Here is a 17,980-nt window from a genome sequence, read left to right on the forward strand (position 1 = left end):
CTTCCGAAACTAATAATTATATCAAAGTAAACCCGCTTACTTTTAAAACAGATCAATTCTCCCCTTCCGTCTACCAGCAGCGTCAAATGTAACGGAAAGTACCTCCATGTACTACTCACGTGCATAACATTCACTGTAAATATATAATTTTCATCTAATTTATTATTATTGATCATATAAAATATAAAATAATATATGTTATCAATTTAATAATAAATCATACATAAATAACCATATATAAAATTATTTAATACTTAAGTTACAAGCAAGTGCAAATAATCTATGTCCACAATGAAATTATTTGATATTCATTAACCATATATAAAATGTATGATATTATTAATAATTATATATACTAAAGAGTAAAGTCTAAGTTAGTAAGTAGTAACTATCTATCATTTTCTCCAGACCGATTTCATTCCGGTCTGATCCGATCAGTTCGTTCTGATCTAATTATTTTATTATTTTTTTCATCTTTTATTTTTCAAATAAATTAATAAATTAAAATTAAGTAAATTATTAATATAAATTATGTAACTAACTCATTAAAAAAATATTTTACTATAATTATATTTATAATGTTGATAGTTACTACTTACTAATTTAGACCTTACTCTTTAGTATGCATAATTATTAATAATATCATACATTTTATGTATGGTTAATTATTATCAAATAATTTCATTATGTACATAGATTATTCATATTTGCTTGCAACTTATGTATAAAAAAAAATTTATATATGGTTATTCATGTATGATGTATTAACTATTTACATATAATGACATAAATTATCACATAAATTATTATTAATTGATAACATATATTATTTTATATTTTATATAGTCGATGATAATAAATTAGATAAAAATTACATATTTGCAGTGAATATTATGCACATAAACAGAACGTGGATGTACTTTCCGTTATATTTGATGCTCTGGTAGACGAAAATGAGAGATTGGTAAGTTTTGAAAGTAAGCGATTTTATTTTGATATAATTATTAGTTTTAAAAATACATTATAAATTTAGTAAAAATCTGAGGAGGTAAAGTGTAATTAAACATTTATTATATATTGAAACGATACAAATTTAAATGATTTCATTTTTCTAAAGTTGGATTTCCAGCTACGTTGTTTCCGTAAATTATAAACATGTACCAAAAGTAGAAAAGTGGAAGTTTTTCATGGTAGGTGGGCCGGAATTGGGAAAGCAGTCTGATTTTATCTCCAAAAATGGCAATGCTTCTAATAAGATAGTACTTTTTTGTCTATAGCAAACTTCTGTTGGTTGGGCAAAGCCGCAAAGGTTTCACTTGTTCAAAGTATTACATAAGTAGAGCGGTTATATGATGCTGATCGCTCTCGTCTATCTGTCTGTCTAATGCAATCCGAGAAAACGCGTGGCCAACATTTTTGCTCACCTACCTCTTTCTCCCCGTCTTTCTTCCTCTAAAAGTCTCCATTCTAATTTCTTTAATAAGTAGGACGCTTTTACTTCTCTCTCTCTCTCTCTCAAATCTATTCATCCAGAAGTTCCATTCTCACTGCAACACAGCGCGAAATACAGACCGAATATAACGTTTTTGTGGGGTCCAAACAAGCCCCACTACCATTCTCGTCCACCTCCTTGACAATGCCGTACTGGGTTTCACCAAAACTCGCCAACAAACCCCTCCTCACCAACCACAACCTTTTGCATTTGGCCGAGACTTCGTGTTCTGGGTTCCAAGATTGGCTTCGTTGTGAATGGCTCTTAAATGTGCATCCCTCTGGATTTGCGCCAGAAATCCTTGTTCTAATCTCGGGGCCTCAGATTGTGGGTCTAGGAATTCTGGGGCCGCTTTGATCAGTTTTAAGCTCGATTTGGAAAAGTTCCGCAAATGGGAATGTTGTCGTTTTGGTGCTTTGACTCAGCAAGCTATCACTCCTGTGGAAGATGAGAAGCCGCATGTGCCTGGGGTTGAGTCTTCTGGGGCCATTGAGCGGACTCGGGGTAATGAGCCCAGGGGGTTTCACAAGGATTTGAATCTTCTTCCCAGTGAGTTAACTCAAAATCTCACATTTGTAACTGTGTTTTTGTGTTAAGATTTATTTATTTCTTCATTCTTTCTAGTTGGAATAATATGTTTTACCTGATACTTATGTTTAATATGTCATAATATGGTATTAAGCAATGTAGGTTGGTATGCCATGTTGCGATAATGCTTGTAGGCAGTGGCGAAGCAGGAATTGATCTTTGGGAGGTCGACTAATTTTTAATAATTAACCTTGCTTTCTTAGATACTATATATTTTGCAATATATAGTTATACAAAAAAATTACAAACGTAATTCGATAAAAAAAAAAAAAAAAAAAAAAAAATCCGCATGTATCAACCTACGTGGCAAACGGAGAGTAAGGTGAGATTGACTGAGCTAAAGAGAGGATTGAGAAAGCTTGTTATGAATTTAAAAAATATATATTTTGTGGCTTTCAAATTTATTTTCAGCCAAAGCTTTAAGGCTAGATATTTTTAAGGCTAAATTTTAAGTTTTGGCAAGAACGTGAGTTAGTTTACCTTTTGGATGTATGAAACATAAATTATGCATTAGTATAAGTGGTTGTTTCAATATTTTAGAGGGGACCGGAGATTTTTCCTTTTTATTATTTTTTTTAGTGGAGAATAAAGAGGGAAGAGTATTTAAAAAAAAAAAAAAAAACTTCGGGGTGTGGTTAGGCTCTCTCCCTCAGCACTGCTTGTAGGTCTTGAGTTTTTGTAGTTATAGATATAGGTCTAATGATATGTCATTTGGTGTGTGTGAGAGAGAAGCACAATATGTGGACCCAACGGTATTAAGGCTGCGTTTGGATGTTGAGATGAATTGTGAATAGTAGTATTTTGTGGGTCCCACTAAGATGAGTTTAACTTTGTTAGGTTGAGATGAGTTTAACTTTTTAGGTTGAAATGTATGAAGTAGGTTTAAAAGAGTTTAACTTTTTTATGAAAAATTGAAAAAGTAGTTGGTCCCATCAATGATTGGTTTGAGATGAGTTGAATTTGCAGTGTAGAGCTCTGCATTAAATATTTGTATCCATCTCTCATTGAATTGTAAAAAGTGTTTAGCATAGATATATAGGGTATCTAGATTCGTTTCCTAAAAGGTTGAGTTGAATTGCTTTAAATAGCAAGGTTGGGAGTATTTAGTTCGATTACTTTTGGCAAACATTTATTCATCGATCACGGATAAGGCATTTTTTGGAATTTGTGAATTCCATACTGGTGCTGTCGAGTTGGAAGGCGGCTCTTTCCATGCATGCAACAAGTCAACAACTTCTAGATGCTTGAGTATGATCACGTTTTGCATGTTTTCAGATTAGGTGGCATATGATTGGGGCAATGCTTGCTCTAATAGAAGTATTATGCAACCTCCCTGGTCACTAGATATCAACACTGAAATTAAAATGGTTTAGTTATTTATTTCTGTGTATACTTCCCAAGTACTTGGGCTATGCCTTTTCCTATTAATAAAGTTTTAATTTTACTCATAAAAAAAGGGTTTTAGTTATTTAAAAGTGTCTTCTTTTTATAAGTTAGAATGCATCTTTTTCCAGTTGACTAATAATAATTATAAAAATTTCTTTCATATTTTGTAAGTTTGCTATACATATTTTTATACGTATACAATTTTGTGTTTGGACTTTAGTGGTATTAAATGTTTCCTGTGGCTGGTGTAGACTTCAGCATTAAATATTGTTTGGGATCCGCATGATATATCTATCTTTTTTTGAATTGTAGAGTGTTTAGGATAGAATTGTCGGGTAGCTTGATTTGTTTCCTAAAACGTTGAGTTGAATTGCTTTAAATAGCAAGGTTGGGAGTATTTAGTTTGATTACTTCTGGTAAACATTTAGTCATCGATCATGGGTAAGGCATTTTTTGGAATTTGTGAATTCCATCGATGCTGTCTAGTTGGAAGGCAGCTCTTTTCATGCATGCAACAAGTCAGCAGCTTCTAGATGTTTGAGTATAATCACGTTTTGCATGTTTTCAGATTAGGTGGCATATGATTGGGGCAATGCTTGTTCTAATACAAGTATTATGCAACCTCCCTAGTTACTAGATATCAACACTGAAATTAAAATGGTTTACTTATTTAGAAGTGTCTTTTTTTTCATAAGTTAGAATGCATTTTTTTTCCAGTTGACTAATAATAATTATAAAGATTTCTTTCATATTTTGTAATTTTGCTGTACATGTTTTTATACGTATACAAGTTTTTTGTTTGGACCCAACGGTATCTTTTTGAATTGTAGTGTGTTTAGTATAGAATTGTAGGGTATCTTGATTCGTTTCCTAAAAGGCTGAGCTGAATTGCTCTAAATACCAAGGTTGTGAGTATATAGTTTGATTACTTCTGGTAAGCAAGTCATCAATCATGGATAAGGCATTTTTTTGGAATTTGTGAATTTTATGTCAATGCTGTCCAGTTGGAAAATGGCTCTTTTCATGCATGCAACAAGTCAATAACCTATAGATGCTCGAGTATGATCACGTTTTGCATGTTTTCAGATTAGGTGGCATATGATCGGGACAACGCTTGTTAGATATCAACTCTGAAATTAAAATGGTTTTAGTTATTTAGAATGAGTCAGTTTTTGTAAGTTAGAATGCATCTTTTTTAAGTTACTAATAATAACTATAAAGATTTCTTTCATATTTAATAATACTTGAGCATTTGGTAAAATGTATAGCTTACATTTTTTTATTTATTTATGTTTTTCGGTTGCAATCTCATGGCTTGAATATATAAATAAATTGCAGAACCATTGACTGCAAATGACCTATCTTCTTCTCCAAGTGATGGTTCAAAAGTACGGGTGGCCTATCAGGTATAGCACTTTATCATTCTTATCCCAATGGAATTTTTAGTATTCTCATATCAGGTGTATTGTAATAATAGGGGTTACCAGGAGCATATAGTGAGGCTGCAGCCCTAAAAGCATACCCTAAATGTGAGACCGTTCCATGTGATCAGTTTGAAGAAGTACTCAAGGTTCAAATAATTGTTATTTACATGCTTTTATTGGTTGTCAATGTATTGTTTTTTATGTGTTTATTGATGTGAAATTTGACAGGCTGTTGAACTGTGGTTAGTGGATAAAGCAGTTCTTCCCATCGAGAATTCTGTTGGTGGGAGTATCCACCGTAATTATGACCTGCTGCTTCGGCATAGGCTCCACATAGTCTGGGAGGTGCAGTTGCAAGTTAACCATTGCCTTTTAGGATTGCCTGGCACTAGAAAAGAGGAGATAAAAAGTGTTTTGAGCCATCCTATGGTCAGTCATCTTGCTTCTCTTTCATTCTTCTGGTCTTGTTGTGAAGGGGAAATCTGATGCATTCTTTGACCTAATTCTGCACAAATGACATGGGCACTTGATATGATTGTCAAAATATTAGTTAATTTTGTTTATCCTAATAGCTTTAGGATGTCCCAATCAGTCAATCTCAACTGTTACAAAACACTGAAACAGTTAAAAGGTTAGTCAACAAGGTCTTGATACAATTCTTTCGCCATCTAATACTTGGGTTTACAAACCCAAAATATTTTTTCGAATAGAGCTGACCGTGTTACTAGTAAATCCTATTTGAGATGAAAGGCACGGGTTCGCTTTGTTCTTAAGTTGCCGTCTCAAAAATATTTTCACTTGCAGGCTCTTGCTCAATGTGACATGATGCTATGTGATTTAGGTGTTCTCAGGATTAGTGCTTATGATACTGCTGGAGCTGCTCAGGTTATATGTTCAACGTTGGTGAACTCAACATGTTTTTTTCCTCTGAATTACATTAGACGCTGTATATATTAATTGTTTTGAGCATTTTGGACAGATGGTGGCATCAACTGGCCTAAGAGAGACCGGGGCCATTGCAAGCGCCAAAGCTGCAGAAATTTATGGGCTTGACATTCTTGCTGAAAAGATCCAGGTAAGACTTCCCTTTCAGTCTCATATGACTTAGGCATATATCACGTGAAATAAAAGGGTTGTTCCAGTAAATACTTTTAGTTAATGTTCATAGCATAGGTTTAAGATAAACCACAGATTTTGCGTTATTTTCCTTTATTCGATATCAATACCGTAGACTGGGAACATTCTGCTTATGGGGATCATTGGGTCAGCCCTAACCAACCAACTTGACTACACTTACTCAAATCATCAATGTTCAGTTGGTGTTTTCTCCTCTCAGTGGTAGGACTCTAACTAAACGGGGGTACCGACATGGTTAACCCAACCCAACCAATTATGATATGCAAAGCTGATCTCTCTCTCTCTCTCTCTAGACACACACACAGATATATATATATATATATTTATATGTTTTTCCCAAGGAGTTTTTGACAAATCTATTCTCCTCAATTCTTTTTCTTGCCATGACAAGATGCAGATAATGAAAATGCAATCAAAGAAGGCTATTAATTATTACAAAATCTCAGGCTTTCTCTACAACAACCTGAAGCCAAGTAGTGGACTCCAAATTCACAAAAAGCAATATCCATCCAAAACCGTTTCCATCTGAAAAGAAAAAACTCACTGTTTTATAAATTTCTTAAACGAAAAATGGCTTGGGAGAATATAAGGAATACTTTTAAGGAATATTTCAGTATGTATTTACAAGGAAGAGGGCTATGATTTTTTTTTTCTTGGGGGGGGGGGGGGGGGGGGGTGTGGTTTGGAGAATTGTGAACTAGAAGGGATCAAATTAAAATGATAGTATTTTTTTGATTGGATCAAATTAAAATTAAAATGATTTCCCAGGAAAGCAGAATGCAGGAAAGGGAAAGAAAGTAATGGAAAGCTTGGGATGTAGAGTGAGAGGAGAGGGGTAGACAGGGCACCAATTCTCTTCTAGTGTAGCTTGTTATGTTATTTTATGCCTTTTTCTTTTCAATATGCTCAGTTTCTTTTCGATGTATTTGTCTCTGGCTCCAAAATCTTTGTTTTTTGTATTTTTAATACATTTTGTACCCAAAATTTCCATTGTTATTTCAATTTGTACCCTAAACCACCAAAGTTTTGCAATTTGTAGAGAGTCCAGATTTGACTGTTTAGACTGATGAAAAATAGGACACCCAGCACGATCATAACAGTCAGATCTGGACCAAGGCTGCAAATTGCCAAACTTTGGTATTTACAGTCTTGCCAAATTCTCCCTTTTTAATTTTGTATGGTTGATGAGTGGGAATCTCATGTATTGTTGGTCAGGGACTCATCATGTAAAATTATTTTTCTTTTTTTTTTGTTTGGGAGGTGATATCTCTCTGTCAATTAGTTTTCCTTGTATGCTTTGTTTCAAAATTTACATTTGTTTTTTTTTTTTGGGTTATGTGATCATTGAACTAGTTTTATGTTTAATTTTATCTTTTATATCAGAATAATAATATTTTTGCAGTATATAGTAATTCATTGCTACGTGGTAAGTGGATAGCATGTTTAGTTCTAGGGGAACATCTGTCTAATCTTCTTTCTTTACATTAAGGACAGAATTGCTAAGATGCGAAAAGTTTTGAATACCATTCTTTCAATATTTTCCCTAGCACAATTAAAGGACTAAAGGATCATATAGTGACATATACAGAGCTATTGAGAGTTGAATAAGACAAACTGATTTAATTGTCTTGCATCATTTTGTATTTGCTTCTATAATTTGGGAAACAAGGGCAGTCTTCAAACAAAATTAGATAGGCATGTCTATATATATATATATATATAGATATATTTACGAGATGACACCATTAAATCTTTCTTCCTAAGATTTTCAGGGAAATACTTTAGATACAAAGGGATTACACAAAAGTAAATCCACAAATTGATATGGTACATCAGATTGTAAAGTTACTTTTATTGTAAAGTAGATCTAACGGATCCCATGAAACCACATCAGTTTGTAGGTTTGTTTTTGTGTAATCTCTGTGTTTGTAACAGTTTTTTATTTTCATGCATTTTTTTGGGTTGGTGATGCATGCAGAGTCTATACGCCATCTTCAATGAAAAATATTAGGTTAAACTCTAACTTTCTATCCCTGAAATTTAGGGAAATTTTCAATTTGTCTGCAAATTTTAAGAGCTCCAATCTCATCCTTAAAATTCTTAATTAAAAGCAATTTATCCATTTCACCCAAAATGAAGATCTTGATGTCGCAAAAATTGATAGTGTCCCATTTCAGTGTTTTCCACATCAATTGGAGCCTAGCATATAATTCAGAGACCCAACAGCATAGTATGACTATAAATCTTACCCAATTTTTAAATGTGCCGATGTCAAATGTAATAGTGAAGCTGCAGAATTGCTCACCCTGTCATACATACACATAATCTTTGTAATGCTGTTCTGTTATTGGAAAACTATTCCTCGACACGTGATACATGCAACTACTTGCTAGTTTGTACATGAATGCTTTTTTACATGTAATAGCTGCAAATATTGACATCTTTGAGGCTTTGTTTAGTATTCTTATTTGATTTGTCTCTTCCATTTTTCTTGTTCATTATCAATAGCTTTATGTCATGAATCATGCAAGTGCAGCTTAACCAGATTGTTCCCACCTTGTAATGACAGGATGATAATGATAATATCACTCGTTTCCTGATACTTGCAAGAGAACCTATAATTCCCGGAACTGATAGGCCATATAAGGTATAATTTTTCCTGGGCATTGTGTCCTTGCTGTCAATATGGTGATGAAATATTTATCTGTTGATTCTGTTCCTAGACAAGCATTGTGTTTACTCTAGAAGAAGGTCCTGGTGTACTATTCAAAGCTTTATCGGTCTTTGCTCTGAGGAGCATTAATTTGTCTAAGGTAATCTCCAATAATAATTAAGTTTTTAAATTTCAATGTATCGATAGGCTTTGATTGTTTTCATCTATTTTGGATAAATTTTAGATTGAGAGTCGACCATGGAAACAGCACCCTTTGAGTGTTGTTGATAATTCCAATGAAGGGAGTGCCAAGTGAGTGCTATTATCTTTTCAATTCAGATTTGCAACAGTAGAATTTAATGTTTGAGCTATCCTGGAGTTAATATGCATATTCACTGGTGTTAAATGTAATGGATGGGGCTTTCTTTTTAGTAATTGTTATGAAAATTAGACCAGGTGGAATTAAATATTTTTTTTTATAAGTAAAAATATTATATATATATATATATATATATATATCAATAGAAGTAACCAAGTACACTGGACGTATACAAAAAAACACCTAGCTCATACTAGAGAGCTCCTAAAGACCCAAAAAGTCCGTGAAAAACTACCCAAAATACACTAAGCCTGAATTGAATAAAAAACACACCTACCCAACCCCAACCCAACCCCTTGTTTCCCATAAGACTAATACTCCCCCGAAACTCCCTCTACAAGAATGTCTTCATGATGCCCTCCCTTTAGTCTTCTCTCGACTTGAGCTACCATCCGTAGCGTCGTAGTTGATTGCCCAAGAAAGACGCTTAAATAATATTTCTCCAGCAAAAGAATTCATAGAAATAGAAAGGAGAACAAATGATAGGACTCAATTCTATCAACTTGATGTATTTGTTGTCACATAAAAGCTATTTAAGAAGTTTATTGTTAAGTTGTAGAGAGATTTCCCAAAAAAATAAAGAAGAGTTTTGCAAATTTTTAGATGAAAAGAGAAGGAAAAAAGGTGATTATACGTGACTTATTGAAAAATGGCCATGGGATTTTAGAATGGTAGTCGTCTCCTGAAATCCTCCATGCTGCAGTTAATACTCAATGTTTTTTGGTGGCAGGCATTTTGACTACCTATTCTTCATCGACTTTGAAGCTTCAATGGCAGAGCCTCGCGCCCAATATGCTTTAGGACATCTGCAGGTCAGTCTATTGTCCTGATTGCAAGAGAAAATCCAGCATTGTTATCCTATTGAGTTGAAAATTTTTCTTATGGATCGATGAGTATATAAGGATATGTTACCTTTTTTCTCTTGTAGCAGGAATTCGCAAGATTTCTTCGTGTCCTTGGCAGCTATCCGATAGATACAGTTCTATAGAAGCAGGTCACTGCAGTGAGTTTGACTTGGATGGCCAAACCTGCAAGCAGAAGCTTGACCTTGTATTGTTGTACATAGATATGATCCTACAGAAGCCAGTGCTGGAAGAGGTTTTACTTGGATTGTGGCCAAGTTTATGCATGGAAGGAGATTTCCATTCACCATTCTATTTTACCTGCAAATGTTCATACCAAAATTACAGGTCTTTGTAATCTTTTGTTCTTTTTGAGCAAGATTGCATTGAGTTCAAAAGAAAGATACAAAAGGAGGGGGTGGAGAGTCCCAATAAATACTATATTATTCTATTTGCATAGAGATTAAAAAAAAAAAGGTAATTGGAGGCAATAAATTTGTTTGGGCTCATGTTTCTTTACCGAGTTAAGGAAATAACCACCATAGAGAAAAGGAATGAAATAACTCGTTATCGGCAATTACATTTGTTTTTTGGGGAAATAATTAGTATTTACATGGAAAATAAGTATTATCACACAAAATTGCCAAAATAAAGTGCCATGTCTACAAACAGAGAACTGACATTCCTTCTATTTTCGTTTGGATCTCGTTCTTCTGTCTAACAAATATTCATCATTGAAAATTGTAAAGATTTTTGAGATAAAAACATTTGTTATAATCCTGAGAGTTAAAAATTTAATCAAATTAATAACTAACAATTTTAAGACTTTTAGATCAATTGTTGGGATTTTAACAATTAGTATCAGAACAAGGATCACTTTATGAGTTTAAGTCATGGAGGGGGTGACATATAGACCGGATTAAAATGTCTTAGTACTTTATATGGGCATAGTGCTAAAGTCATTGAATACTGATAAATGAGTAAAGCTGCCAATAGGAAATGGCTACCATCAAATCAAATTAATTGATCCTGAGGGTTAAATGTTTAATAAAATTAGTATCCAACAGTTCTAAGTATCCAACAGTTCTAAAACTTTTGGATCAATGGTTGGGTCTTTAACATTTTTTTTTTTATAAGTTCTTTAACAACATTTTTCATAGAGTAATACTAAATGCAACCGTTTTAAAAAATAGTAAAATTCACTATTAAAAAATTCATTTTTTATGTGAGTCCCATATATATTCACTTTATTCAAAATAATTACATAACGCTTCTGCACTCACGAGTCCACGACTACAACTATCATTTTTCTTTTCCATATTGTGGCCGAGATTTTTTTTTTTTCCCTACGAGTACGTAGTTTTAAAGCCTTCAAGTTTTCCTCTTCTCATGCTCAAATATATTCTAGACCTTTTACTTCCGTAAATAGGCGTGAAAAGCAAAACAAAATGAAAGGTACCATACCATCCTATAATGAGTCATTTTTACAAACATATATGATGTGACGCATTACGTCGAACCAATAATAAACAGATTTTGACAATTTGATGCACAAGTTTGTAAACTTGTTTTTCATAATTTTCTTTTTGGGCTTAAGATTTTCATAACGCATAATACATACATACATACATAAACTTACATACATACATAAACTTGGCTCCACACTCCATATACCAACAATTGATGCAACATATACAAGTACCTCAAATATGATTCTGAGTCGCACAGAGAACCATACATACTAAACTAACATACTGGTTAAGTGGACAAACACATTCAAAACAAGCATACACTATCGGTATCAATCAATGCTAGACAGCCAATTTATTCTAAGTGGAGTATCAGGACGAAAGTGCTCAATCATTCATAGTCTTCCCCATTAAGCAGTTACTCTTCACTGGTGCAGCTCCTTCAGGAAATCTTCATTGTCGACCAGGACCTACGAGTACGAAGCAAAAGAGCAATATCGTGCAGTTAACAAAGAAAGCAATAGGTTAAATTGAATGATATTGAACAAACACCAATATACACAACAGCATCCGCATCCAATTGGATTTTGATTAGAACATACACCATGAAATCTTTCAGCTATAGAAAACATCATGCATCTACAACTAAAGTCTTTTATCCCAGTTCAAATGAGCCTATTCCATCAAACGTCAGTTCATTTCATTCATTATCAATCCTAAAGAGTATACTGTTAATACAGCCCAAAGAAGCCAATTATACTCTTTTCTCGCTCTTTACTCATTAACCACAAATGAGAGCTTTGATTTTGAAAACCTAGTGTCTTTTGTTGTCTATTTTACATAAATAATTAAAGCTCAAATGCATACAATTTGAATAGATTCGACCACTTCATTCTATATTCCACTTGGATTGAATGCCCATTTCACTTTCTATCAAAATATAGTTATATATACCCAATTACTAACCAGCAAACCCTTTCCGGCCAATATTAAATTCTGTCCACAAAACAATAGTAACATCATATGCATAGCAGTCTCTTGCATTAATTTAGAAAGACCAAATGCCACATCTCAGAGACAATGGAATAACTTCCAACCCTAAAGGCAACACTGCTTATAAAATCGATACAACTAAAAAGGCATCACAGTAATCACTACTAAAAAGCACTTACAGTTTTCCAGCCATCTGGATCTAGGAAAGAGGTAATCTTGGTATTGAGACCTGGAATTGGCCCAGCTGGTCGAGTAATCTTTCCTCCAAGCTCTTGAGTGACCAGGCTGACAACCTCAGCACTTTTGTATACATCATCAGTGCCAATAGCAACCTGGAGAGAATACCAGAGTGACAAAAAAAAAAAAAAATTGGTGGCAGAAGTTTCCATAAGGAAGAAAACTAGTCCAAGAGGAAATAATAATATAATAAATTGACCTGTGCATATGCATTTCCCTTGGTATATTCGGTCACACCATAATTGTAAGTCAATTCTAGAACAGTTGTCTCATGTTCTTCTGCATATCCCAACATGGCTATGGTGTACTGTCACATACATGCAACAAAGATTAAGGAATTCTATAAGCCCTTTGGTGGCTTAAAGAAGACTAATCAGCTTCTGCTAAGATTGCTGTGTAAAATCATATGAGAAAACAAACCTTGTATTCAGGTCTATCAACCTTCTTCACCACCCTCATTCCCAAGGCCTGCATAGAAGGGAAACCAAAAAGATCAGGAAGATCATATTGGAAGAACATAGACGAATTTTATGTATATTATTATATCAATCATGGCAAGCTTTAATGTGCTTATGTGGTACAAGAATCAAAGGCTAATAGCTACAAAAAAGTTCCAGGCTTCCTCCTGTAAACTGAGACCGGTCTTCAATCTCTTCTAATTGATCATACAAGAAAATAATTCTCTGACACTTCAAATGCATAAATTATGCACTTATAAGAATATGCTGCGTGACTTTTGATATACATGCACACTATATATATATGTATATATATTAATCAAACCATCAAATTTATAACATATGCACTTAAAAGTGTCATTGCTTATTACCTTTTCATAGAACTTGATGGATCGATCCAAATCACCAACACGAAGCATTACTTGACAGAGTGGCTCAGGAGTTGGACCTCTTTGGATAAGTTCAAAAACATAACCATCGGGGTCCTTAACAAAGGCAATGACACTTTTCCCACCTTTAACAGGACCAGGCTCTCTAGTGATAACCCCACCCTTAGCCCGGATGTCTTCAACCAATTTGTAAACCTACAAGTTCAGGCGATGCATAACAAGTGTCAGCAGTAAAACAGAAATCAGATCAAAGTCACTCTACAATGGAGAATGATACTTACATCTTGAGATGCAATAGCAAAATGACCAAAACCAGATCCAATATCATATGACGTCACACCATAATCTGTAAACAATATCAAACTAATTTCTCAGAGATCATATATTTTTTTGGGGATAAGTGAATAGCATTTCGTGAGTCGGAGATCATAAAGTTGACAAAAACTTAAGGCATAATCATGCACTCAGTAAGAATCTCACCCACTTAGTAGAAGTATCAACTGTCACAAAATGCTCTCTATACCTTTTCCATTTTTATAATTTGGAATCATTTTATTAAGCTACTTCTACCAACAAATTGAGTATTGAAAAATGATATTCATCCCTAGATATACAAGTGTAGAGGTAACAAAGGGGAACATGACCAAGTATTTGATATAGTACTCTCTTTACCATATCTATAAATCACATCCTAGGCATTGAGCAACATGCCAATAAATTCAAATATCAGGGCCAAAACAATCTTTTTTACTTTTTGATAAGTAGCAACAAAACAATCTTAGTAATAGAAAAACAAACCTTAAAGCATTCTAAACAAGGAATCCCTAAAACAGACCATTATCTTGTTGTGGTTCAAAATAAAGTAATAATGCTTCAACAGAGGGCACTAACAGACCAGATCAAGGCGCCGATAACAAGTTTAACCACTACTCAGTGTACCATGAGAAAAAAAAGTTCGAGGTAACAAGTCTAAGCAACTCACTGTACGTCAATTCCACAACAAAATTAGACTCTTCTGAGCCAAACCCAAGAAAAGCATTAGAGTATTTCTCTTCAGGAATGTCCCTTTTCCTCAGCAGCTTCATCCCAAAACATTCAGTATAAAACCTGAAACACCACCCCCCCGGGGGGAAAAAAAAAATTCTAGCATAGCCAATTCACAAAACTCATTAAAAACTTCAACAGCAATGCCTTTAACAACATACTTGATTGCACGGTCAAGATCACCAACACGATAGACCGCATGGAGGAATCGGCGCTTATCCTTCTTAGGCCATTCAAGCAACTCAGCGTTAGGAACAGTTACAGGTTCAGCCTCAGCCATTACAAAACCGAATCAATGCGATTTATCTGTGTCAATCCATCATGAAATGAATTCAGGAGAAATATTCTTTTGCCCCAAATTATCAAGTTTCATCCATATATTGTATTATAACACACATCAAAAATAAATATTTCATTATAAGTACAAACCACAAGCAGCGAAAAACCCATAATAGTGGTTACTGTTCATTCTTCCCCCACCACAATTACATGGACAAATATTGGGTCAAAATAGCTAAAGTAAGGAGAAATTGCCTCCATTAATAGTTAACTATGATCAGGATCCTCGGTAGCTCTACAGTGGAGCTTCTAAATCCTAGCGGATAACAATATACAATTATTAAATCCTAAGAAACTTGACCTATTTAATTAAAAACACCAGTTCAGAACTCTGCCACAATCCGACCCCCAAATAATGTTCTCTTTCATACGCGTCGCAAACAAAGTTGTAAGGAAAAATAACATAAGATCAAGCCAAACAATCCCATCCCTAGCCCAAGAGAAAAATGGTTGAATAATTTCGTCTTCTTTATCTTTCAATTGAAGAAATAGGAATTTCAAATTAACGGAATGCTTCCAGTTCCATAAGACTTCAATATAATATTTCTATGATTTTTTTTTTTTTAAGAAAATGCCTGCGACTCTAGGAAATCAAAGGCAACATTTTGAACAAACAAGTAACAATCTTTTGACGATTTCGTTCAAATGGTGTTTTTGAAGTCCAGCCAAACACATGAAACAATCATCGTATTCACAAGCATAAACAAAGTTTCTGAAAGAGAAGCACTTTACAGATCAATCAGGAACGTAAACAATCAAAACCGGTACTAATTTACCCTACAATAATCTCCATCCCAAATTCATAGAGAGAGAGAGAGAGAGCTTACAGAGTGTCAGACAGTGAAGAGAAGAGTGAAAGTTTGAAAAGCCCTGACGCGACAGATCACCAACTATATTACAATTTAACTACTATTATATAGTTAAAATATAAATATTTTTTACTTTAATTCAAAATATCTGTATTTGCAACACTTAAAAGTAAATAAAATAATAATTTTTTTATAATTAGTTGTAAATAATATGTTCTTATATGATTTTTGCAAATTTACAGCGTCTCCTAGTCCTTTTGCGCTTGTTGGTTTTTAATATATGACGAGAAGAGTTGAAATGAAAATGAAAATTAAAATAAAATATATTTTTTAATATTATTTTTATATATAAATTAAAAAAATTAAAATTTTTATTTTATTTTATATGAAAATCTAAAAAAATTATAATAATTAAATAAATTAAATTAAAAATTTTATAAAAACAAACGACGCGGATCACAGTACAAGAATGCATACGCGTGATGCATGCTAGTACTAGAAAAGGTGTGGTCACGAGGGAGCCACTTTTCGCTACCATTTTTGCTCGTCTGTTTATGTTTGACCGTTCCGAGAGCATCTTTGTTAGCTTGCTTAAATTTATTTTTAAAATTTAGTTAATATTATTTTTTTTTATATTTATCTATTTTATTTAAATTCAACTTCATATTAGATTATTTATTCATTTTCTATATAATAATAAAATATTATTAATTTAATAATTTTTTAATTTAATTTATATTTACCATATTTTATATCTCTACCAATTAAATGTTAATAATAATTATATTATAATTAAATTAATATTAAAAAAATCATATTTTCAAAAGTCATTTAATGTTAATAATAAAAAATATTTGATTAAACTTATTTAAAATTGTATCTAAATTTCTTAATTACAAACTAAATAGTATTTTTGCTTGGAGTGAGAAACTAATATTTTAATATTTGTTTGGAGTGAGAAATTAGTATTTTAATGTTTGTTGAATCAATTGTGGTTCTCTATATTTGGCCAACCACTATAGCAAAAGTCTAAATTATTTTAGATTTGTCCAATTCAATGTGGGATATTTTTGACATTAATTATGTAAATTTTAGCCAATCTCTTCATTTGGCCAAGCCAATGAGGATGCTCTGACGATGGGTTTGGATTGCATTTGCTTTCTACTTTGGTGAAAAATGCTCACTACGTTTTCTTATGAACAGTTATCTCAAATTCTCGTTTATTTTTAAGAAAAATCGGATTTTCTTTTGGGCTTATTAAATCTATAAATGATTTTAGACTACTATAAACATTTATTTTATGTGAAGAACCCTTTGAGTTGATTGTTAATCTCTTCCTGTTGCATGACACTGTATTCGAATTAAAACTCTTTACTTGAAAGTCTGTAGATGACACAAGCTCATCAGGCACTTTTTGATACCATGGGTTTTTATTAATTGTAAAAGTTTAAGAATTTAACTTTTATTACAAATAAAATCTTTTCGTATAAGCAAATACACCCTTCCCAACAATTTATAAATCTACTTTTTCTTTAAAATTTCGTAATCTTAAACTTCTTAATTATGAATATAAATACCCACACGACACATATAAGGCTAATCTATTTGAAAGGGAAAAAAACTATTTACAATATCTTTTATACCACTCAACACACCATTAAAATAGGTCCTACCAAGATGGAGTGTGAGTAATGGTACAAGTATCCATATCTTCAAGGATCCTTGGATTCCTGGCTTTCCAGAACTAAGTAAAGAAGCATCTGTTAATTGCAATCGGTACAATAATGCTCTAGCTGAATTGGATGATCAAGTTTCTTTTTTAATTGAGTGCAATACACATCGGTGGAATATATCTAAGACTGAGACTCTCTTCAATCCAAAAATTGTCGAGACAGTGTTGAGAATTCATCTCAATTTTTCTAATGAGCCAGACAAGTGAATTTGAGAGCATGAAAGGAGTGGTGTTTTCAGTGTTCGAAGTGCATATAGGTTTTTCAAGGGTTAGTTACCACAAATACAGGGAAGACATCATCTAGGGCCTCTAATAAAATGTTTTTAAAGGCTTTATGGAAACTGAAAATTCCCCACAAAGTCAGAATTTTTGTATGGAGGGCATGCAAAGATATTTTTCCCACAAAGTCTAACCTTCTAAGAAAAAGGATAATGGTGGATGACTCTTGTTGTTTCTATGATCAAACAATGGAAAATTTAGCCCATGCTCTATTTTTTTTGTCCAGCTATACATCAAATTTGGATGAACAAATTTGTTGCTTTACAAAAAGTGGAATCCTTCATATCTTTTATGCTTACTGCTATGGAGATTAATTCTACAGAGTCTGTT

At 33.1% G+C, this 17,980-nt stretch overlaps 2 protein-coding genes across 4 annotated transcripts; one reads left to right on the forward strand and one right to left on the reverse strand.

Annotated features, from left to right (window-relative positions):
• The first annotated feature begins 1,310 nt into the window (after positions 1–1,310).
• LOC121264217 (arogenate dehydratase/prephenate dehydratase 1, chloroplastic) lies at positions 1,311–10,474 on the forward strand. 2 transcript variants are annotated; one of them, XM_041167298.1, is made up of 11 exons: positions 1,311–2,041; positions 4,805–4,872; positions 4,944–5,036; positions 5,119–5,319; positions 5,695–5,775; positions 5,870–5,965; positions 8,597–8,674; positions 8,751–8,840; positions 8,925–8,992; positions 9,790–9,871; positions 9,988–10,474. In XM_041167298.1, the coding sequence occupies exons 1-11, from the start codon at positions 1,750–1,752 to the stop codon at positions 10,045–10,047; spliced, it is 1,209 nt and encodes a 402-aa protein (XP_041023232.1). In that variant the 5' UTR covers positions 1,311–1,749; the 3' UTR covers positions 10,048–10,474. The 2 variants fall into 2 exon arrangements, with proteins under 2 accessions (XP_041023232.1, XP_041023233.1); XM_041167299.1 differs by having other exon boundaries at positions 1,313–2,041; positions 9,991–10,474.
• A 1,067-nt stretch (positions 10,475–11,541) lies between these two features.
• LOC121264218 (lactoylglutathione lyase GLX1-like) lies at positions 11,542–15,747 on the reverse strand. Of its 2 annotated transcripts, none has more exons than XM_041167302.1 (9): positions 15,658–15,747; positions 14,653–14,797; positions 14,430–14,554; positions 13,729–13,793; positions 13,430–13,642; positions 13,021–13,068; positions 12,800–12,907; positions 12,543–12,695; positions 11,542–11,840 (listed from the first exon to the last, which is right to left on the reverse strand). In XM_041167302.1, the coding sequence occupies exons 2-9, from the start codon at positions 14,769–14,771 to the stop codon at positions 11,796–11,798; spliced, it is 876 nt and encodes a 291-aa protein (XP_041023236.1). In that variant the 5' UTR covers positions 14,772–14,797; positions 15,658–15,747; the 3' UTR covers positions 11,542–11,795. The 2 variants fall into 2 exon arrangements, with proteins under 2 accessions (XP_041023236.1, XP_041023234.1); XM_041167300.1 differs by having other exon boundaries at positions 15,563–15,700.
• Positions 15,748–17,980: the final 2,233 nt, after the last annotated feature.

This window comes from Juglans microcarpa x Juglans regia, chromosome 5D (assembly GCF_004785595.1).
Source record: "Juglans microcarpa x Juglans regia isolate MS1-56 chromosome 5D, Jm3101_v1.0, whole genome shotgun sequence".
Lineage (NCBI taxonomy): Eukaryota > Viridiplantae > Streptophyta > Magnoliopsida > Fagales > Juglandaceae > Juglans > Juglans microcarpa x Juglans regia.

What these genes read in the sequence shown, in the direction of transcription:
- LOC121264217 (XM_041167298.1), top strand. Translation starts at nt 1,750, where the DNA reads ATGGCTCTTAAATGTGCATCCCTCTGGATTTGCGCCAGAAATCCTTGT. An exon ending in GGAGCATTAATTTGTCTAAG is followed by an intron (nt 8,841 to 8,924) that starts GTAATCTCCAAT and finishes GATAAATTTTAG; the next exon opens with ATTGAGAGTCGACCATGGAA. An exon ending in TCCAATGAAGGGAGTGCCAA is followed by an intron (nt 8,993 to 9,789) that starts GTGAGTGCTATT and finishes TTTTGGTGGCAG; the next exon opens with GCATTTTGACTACCTATTCT.
- LOC121264218 (XM_041167302.1), bottom strand. Translation starts at nt 14,771, where the DNA reads ATGGCTGAGGCTGAACCTGTAACTGTTCCTAACGCTGAGTTGCTTGAA. An exon ending in TTGCTATTGCATCTCAAGAT is followed by an intron (nt 13,643 to 13,728) that starts GTAAGTATCATT and finishes CTGAACTTGTAG; the next exon opens with GTTTACAAATTGGTTGAAGA. An exon ending in AGGGAAATGCATATGCACAG is followed by an intron (nt 12,696 to 12,799) that starts GTCAATTTATTA and finishes TATTCTCTCCAG; the next exon opens with GTTGCTATTGGCACTGATGA.